Consider the following 7,100-nt stretch of genomic DNA (forward strand, 5'->3'; position numbering starts at 1 on the left):
TCGATCATAGTTTTCCAAATATTTTTTTATGTCCACAACTTAAAGATATTCAGTTTACTGTCACAGAGGAGTGAAGAAACTAGAACATATATTAACATTTAAAAGGCTGGAATCAGAGAATTTTTGACTTTTTCTCATAAAAAAACGACTCAAACAGATTAATCGATTATCGAAACAGTTGGCGATTAAGTTAGAGTTGACAGCTAATTGATTAATCTTTGCAGCTCTACATCGTTTGCATGCATAGATGCTTTTTGTGTGTTTCCTGCTCAGTAAACTCTGTACATGTTGTTGCATGCAGACCCGGTGGAGGAGCTGACCGACTCGCCTGTACAGACGGCGACAAACTCAGCAGCTGAGCTCCTCAAACAGGGAGCAGGTACAGGACAGACAGCGCATATGTACACAAATACCTGTGTGTTTCTTTGACATGCGTAGTGATCGGCTCCTTTTAATTTGATGTGTTACTGTGCAGCGTGCAACGTGTGGTACCTGGGCTCTGTGGAGCTGGAATCTCTGACGGGACACCAGGCGGTTCAGAAGGCGACCATGATGACGCTCTCCATGGACCCTCCGCCTGCTTCCACCGTCGTCCACTTCAAGGTGTCGGCACAGGGAATCACGCTCACCGACAACCAGAGGAAGTGAGTGTTCATGTACAGTCTGAAACACACACACATACAGATACAGATGTGAATTCACACGGACTGTGTTTGTTCCTGCAGGTTGTTCTTCAGGAGACACTACGCTGTCAACACCGTCATCTTCTGCTCTCTGGACCCACAGGGCAGGAAGTGAGTGTTCTGACACTAATGTCGTAATTTGTATATACTAGTGCAGTGCCCATTTAGTGCTTTAAGTCTTTTGCGCATGCAGGATAATTTGAAAGAACCACACACATACAGATATGCACACACAGAGTCCTCGCTTTATAGTTAGCAGGGGCGGTTATAGAGGGGGGTGCAAGGGTGGCCAGTGCCCCCTTAATATTAAGCCTTTATTTTTTCTAACCACTTAACAGCACACACAAATATTTATTATTAATATTTATTAATAGAACATTTTGCACAGAGCATAGAAAATGTTTTGAACAGATAATGGATCACTATAAAATAGAACTATAAAAATGACTCCTGGTGTGGGAAATTCACACACATCTAAAGAGCAACGTTAGAACCATTTCCTTCTTTTCACATCCAATATCCCAACTAAAAAACTGTGATTTTGGTTTTTGGTGTCGTCCCTCCACGCCCTACTTTTTCCTTGCAGGTGTTGCATATTGCAAACTTGTTATCTTCTGCACACACGCTGAAGAATTTCCAAACAGCTGACATGTTGCAGGTTAATTCACGAGGTTCCCTACATGTGCGAGAATAGCGCCGATACGCGCTTCACACCGCGAGCGGGTACGCGCGACACACGGCGGAAAAGTTGAGAGAAAGGAAAAAGAGACTATGCTGTCGCGTCCGTGTGTGCGTGCGTCCTTGAGAACTGTAACTCGTATAACTTATGTTGTCAGTTAATTGTAGCATTGACCGGCATTAAATCGGCATATGTCAGACTGACCTGCCGGTCGCCGGTCATGGCCGAGCACGTGAAATGTGAATCTCTACTTAATATATTTTGGTACCCCTAAAATCGCATGTGGCCCCAGCCTAGCCCCTCTAAATGAAATGGTCTAGAACCTCCACTGATAGTTAGATTCTAAAAGAAAGCACTAGAATAAGCACATGCCTCCACCTAGGCTGATGGCCACTCCTACAACCCAACCAGTCACATGAAAGTGGTGATGTATATACAGTTAAAAAACAACCTTGGAGGTAATGGGAAAATAATTACTCAACATTACTTTCTATCTCTGTGTCACGTGGTGCAGTGATTTGAGAAAACACACTGTTGTTCCTTCTGTAACAATAAAAGAAAGCTTAGATTGAGATTTCAGATCAGACAACTGGAGGGCTTGACTAGTTACAAACACCACCAAAAGTCTCGTAAAGAGTACGATACATATATTGACTAAAATTGGAATACTGTACTTTAAATATGAACATTTTAACAAATGAAATGAATACATTATCCCCCAATCTGGCAAAAGAAAGAAACAATCACAGCAGTGCATACATTACAGAAAGTTTCAGATTAATCATTTCAAGTTTCAAATAAATGGCTTGTAAAAGTCCAAAGTCGATAAGCAGCGACTGTTGCCGTGGAATACTGTATATTATTATTTGATAAGCCCTTATTCTGCCATGACCATATTTCCAAGGAAAAGAGACTGACATTTATATTTAATGTGATATTAATGTACAGTATCTACTATGTGATGGCCAATAACAGCGTGATAACTTTATTATGTTCAAATGTTGCAAACAGATGGACAAGAGGCAGCGGTTCTACTGCAAAGTAAGTCCATTTTCTTTACTGCATGTCTTGTCTCTTGCATTGCTCTCTTGCACCCTGTTATGGTGCATTAATGACTTTCCATTATTTCTTATTTTACAAAAAACTGCATCTTCATTCACATTGATAAAACAAATAATTTGATTGCAGAAAGAAAGACATAACATGCCATAAATAGATGCAATAACTACCACCATAATACAGTTTAATTAAAACATTAGTAGGATATATCTTGGTTTCACGGAAATTGGCCAAGTTATTAAGACTGTTTGATAATGTGATGTTCAGAGGGTTCAGCACCCAGGATCAGATCTTTAAATGTCAAATACTACAGACTGTAATGAAGTCGTCTGTGATTAGCTTAAATTCATGTCGATTACAATAAATTCCTTTGCTGTCACATTTTCAAGGCAGCATAGAAACATTCATAAATGATTTGCAATTATTGTCCTGCTTGAAAGCTCAGAAAATCTGTAATCATTTTGGGTTTATTAGAGGTGTTCTAAGCGATGTCACGTGTTTTTTAGGCTACAACATTTTTTTGTCACATACAGCAAACATCTCCTCACTATCCGCGAGCTGCCTGTCCCCTGAACACACTGTAAAAAAACGCGGTCTCTGTAGACAGCCCAGGCTCCACAAACGCCAACAAAAACAAACTGCGCCAACCTGCACCATCAAACATAACAAACAGTGTTCCAGCCAATAACCGACAAGAAGGATCTGGGGGTGGGGGTTGGGGGGGGTTAATGTGTGGAAGCATGGAAGGGAGGGGACGGGATGAGGAGGAGGGAGGGGCGAGCTCGCCTTGTTTTGTTTGAAAATACTTTGAACGTCAACAAGAAGTGCCGTCACCCAACATCGCTTAGAGCACCTTTAAAGAGTCACCAGTAGAGAGATGACTGGAAATTAGCGGATAGAGAGAGATTGGTAACGACCGGTTTGGAACGGGGAACGTTGGCATTTGTGGCCACAAGGGTGCCCCAAAACTGAAAGCTGTAGCTGTGAAATGTATTTTTGCAACATATTGAGAACATGGATAGACAAAAGGAAACTGCAAACCTTTAACAGTGACATTTAGCCTATAAAGACTTATTACTTTAAGCAAGGTGCTCAACCTCTACCTGCTCACGACTGTAATTTGTAAAATGTAGTTAAGCTCTATGTATTTCTGTCTGTCTCTGTCCTTTCCTTCCAGGATCTTTGGATTTGTCGCCAGGAAATCTCAGAGTGAGACTGAAAATATATGCCACCTGTTTGCTGAACACGACCCCGAGCAGCCGGCGAGCGCCATCGTCAACTTCGTCTCAAAAGTTATGATTGGGTCACACAAAAAGTGAGGAGAAAGAGACTCCCTGCAGAGTGACCAGCCTGGACCGGGGACCCACTTCCAACCCCTAACACACACACGCACACACGCACGCACGCACACACACACACACACACACACACACACACAAACGAGTGTATATGTAAATATGAACCCACACACTCCAGCACCTGGTCCTGTTGGTCCATCCTGCAGAATTAACTTGTGTATTTTGTACTGACTGCACTGCAGGATGCCGCCCTCAGAGGGAGCCGAGGCTGTCATGTATAAAGTTTAACTCTTCAGCAGAAGGCTATAACTACTTTGAAGTGCTCATATTATGCTCATTTTCAGGTTCATAATTGTATTTAGAGGTTATATCAGAATAGGTTTACATGGTTTAATTTTCAAAAAACACCATATTTTTGTTGTACTGCAAACATTGCTGCAGCTCCTCTTTTCACCCTGTGTGTTGAGCTCTCCGTTTTAGATACACTGTGAGGCATCGCACTTCTGTTCCATCTTTGTTGGGAGTCACACATGAGCAGTACCTAGGTAAGGACTACTAGCCAGTCAGAAGCAGGGTATGAGGGCGTGCCATGCTACCAGCTAGCTGAGCATTATAACGTGTGTTACAAAGTGACCACGTTTGTCTCTGAAGTAAAGGCTGGACTACAGTAGAGCTGTTTGGAGCAGTTGGTGAACAGTGTTTTCTGTTGGAGATGGTAAGTCCCTTTGGGGTGGACTTTGGGCTTTTTCACTTTGTAAACCTATAACGTGCACAAAAAAGATATATAACACAATAAAGGAAAGGTAAAAAGCCAAAAAGCATAATATGAGCACTTTAAGATGCATCCTTGAAAATGTTTGAATTTCTTTTTTTTTTATAAAATCATACAGACTTTTCCCAGAGAATTTAGTAAGAAAAAAAAGATTTTGACCACTTTATCTGACCTTTATCTTCAAACGTACTCTAAATGTACCATACACTGACTTTGCCTGTTGCTGACAGGCACAGCTGACAAAAACAACACATTTACTTCAGATTAAACCTGGAGAATATCTGATATTCTGCACATAAACACATATTTTTAAGTATGACTATAATTCTAAAAGCTTTTATTTGGGTAAAAATGTGTAAATCAGGTTTCAAAATCATGAAAAAGACAGTAATGTGGTCTCCCTGTACTTAAGATGGATTTATTGTGTTGTGTTTATAGTATTTATCCCTTTTTACAGATGTGTGAAAGTCTTTCTTTTTCCTAAATATACTTGTCATATATTTTTGTATATTAACATACTGTACATTAGCATTTAAGGCGGTGAACCTCAGAATTTAAACAATTATGTGACATATTTTTGTAGTATTTTAAGGTACTACACGTGCTGCCCGTGTATACTTGTTGTATGACTAATATAGATGTCAATATGTTCCTTTTACAGAAACTCCAATACAGATTTATGTAAAGTATCTGTGTCATGAAAAAGGAATTCTGATTTTCTCTAATAAGAGATCAAATACAGTCACTGTGAGAATGTCTTATTCCACCTCAGTCTTTTTTACATTCCGGCCACAGCTTCCTCTATTCAGCACAGTCATCTTGTTTTGCTGATTTGTAAATGAACGTTGATCAGTTAACCGAGGCATCTCTAATTGTGGCACTGTGTCCTCACAGCAAGAAGGTTCTGGGTTCGAATCCAGGTGGTTCCGGGCCTTTCTGTGTGGAGTTTGTATGTTCTTTCCATGTTTTGCGTGCTCCGGTTTCCCCCCACCATCAAAAAACATGCACTAGGTTCTCCAGTCAGTGCCATTGAGCAAGGCACTGGCTCAGATCTGGATTTGGTCCCCGGGCGCTGTAAATGGTTGCCCACTGCTCCCTTGAGGGATGGGTTAAATGCAGAGAATGAATTTCGCAACATGTATGTGACAATAAAGTACCTTTACCTTTACCTTATCTTATTAAAGCGTTGGTGCGCCAAAGTCCCATAAAGAAAAACCTTTTCTTACTTCTTGGTGTCTAGCCTAGGCATGGGCCGGTATACGATTCTGACGGTATGATAACCTTCAGCAAAAATATCACAGTTTCACGGTATTGCAATTACAGCATTAAAATGTATTATTTTTTTAATGTCTGTGTAAAAATCTTCATTGAACACAATGTATTTTATGTTTAAACACAGTGAGACGGATTACTAAACTGCAGTTTCTCTCTGCAAATAATTAGTGTTGTCACAGTGACACATGTTGGATGCACACAAACAAAAAGCATGGAAGGATTTAGGACAAATAAAACGAAATGTATAAGTCAACAGATACGAATCCAAATATCCATGTAAGATAGAAAACACTATGCAACATATTCAGAGGTTTTTCAAGGTTTTGAACTATCAGTCCAAGATGTCTGCCAGAAATCTTCCACTTTGGTACAATGGAGGAGAATGACATTTTGTCGCTTACATTTTAAACTGTGTGAACAGTTTTTTTTAATGAAATTAATGAGTTTTCTTTTTTTTTGTGTGATTAACAATTTGACCTTAATGAGTTTTCTAATGAAAAGTGTTCACTTTCTTTCTGGAACGACACGTTGGTGGTTCATTTTTCATCAAAGGATTGGGCTTGTGTCATTTTTGTATTTGTTTTTATTGTCAACAAATCTCATGAAAAGACCAAAACCAACTTTATTGTCATTCACAGAAAATGAAATTTGTCATCTGCATTTAACTCATCCTATAGGCCTACATAGGAGCAGTGTACCTTTTGGTCATTTGATCATGGGAGACTGACCTACCAATACTGTACATGTTTTTGATGGTGGGAAGAATCCGGGGCACCCACAGACACACACATACAGGGAAAACATGCAAACTCCACTCAGCAAGGACCAGGGAATGAACCCAGTACTCGGCAGTGCCTACTTGCTGTGAGACAGCAGTGCTAACCACTGAGCAACCGTGACAAAAACAACACGTCCATCTCTTAAAACTTACAAACATCCGTCTGTGGCTCTCAGACCCATTCTTTAAAATGTCACAAATATATAGTTTCATTGTTTTAGTAATTTCCTAAAACAGCTGATCCCTGTAGTTTTTATCAAACAATCAGGAGGAAATAGTGCATTTGTTGAGGACTATTTTCAGCGGTGGATTAATCCCCATTTGGCTTCTAGTGAGTATTTGTGGCAGCAGGACGGTGTGTATGTTCATTATGATGAAGGAAGCTGTCGGCAGGGTCAACAGTGTGGCTTATTGATGTTTGTTTTTTTAATAACAATGGAGCTCTGTGGCACATAGGAAGAATATGTATCAGCACACAATACTAATTAGCAGGATCAATTTATTGTTGGTTTTGGTCTTTTTATTGGATTTATTGATAACAAGTCATGTATGTTTA

General features: G+C 40.0%; 1 protein-coding gene across 2 annotated transcripts in view; it reads left to right on the forward strand.

Annotated features, from left to right (window-relative positions):
- The window catches only part of LOC144523047 (tensin-3-like), a 61,343-nt gene extending 55,501 nt beyond the window's left edge, over positions 1-5,842 (forward strand). For both annotated transcript variants that reach the window (XM_078258335.1, XM_078258337.1), the window contains exons 22-26: positions 302-379; positions 476-644; positions 726-794; positions 2,374-2,403; positions 3,599-5,842. In XM_078258335.1, the coding sequence (XP_078114461.1) occupies positions 302-379; positions 476-644; positions 726-794; positions 2,374-2,403; positions 3,599-3,740 (488 nt within the window). In that variant the 3' untranslated portion in view covers positions 3,741-5,842. The remainder of the gene's footprint in view (positions 1-301; positions 380-475; positions 645-725; positions 795-2,373; positions 2,404-3,598) is intronic.
- Positions 5,843-7,100: the final 1,258 nt, after the last annotated feature.

The sequence above is a fragment of the Sander vitreus genome, chromosome 9 (assembly GCF_031162955.1).
Source record: "Sander vitreus isolate 19-12246 chromosome 9, sanVit1, whole genome shotgun sequence".
NCBI classification, from domain to species: domain Eukaryota; kingdom Metazoa; phylum Chordata; class Actinopteri; order Perciformes; family Percidae; genus Sander; species Sander vitreus.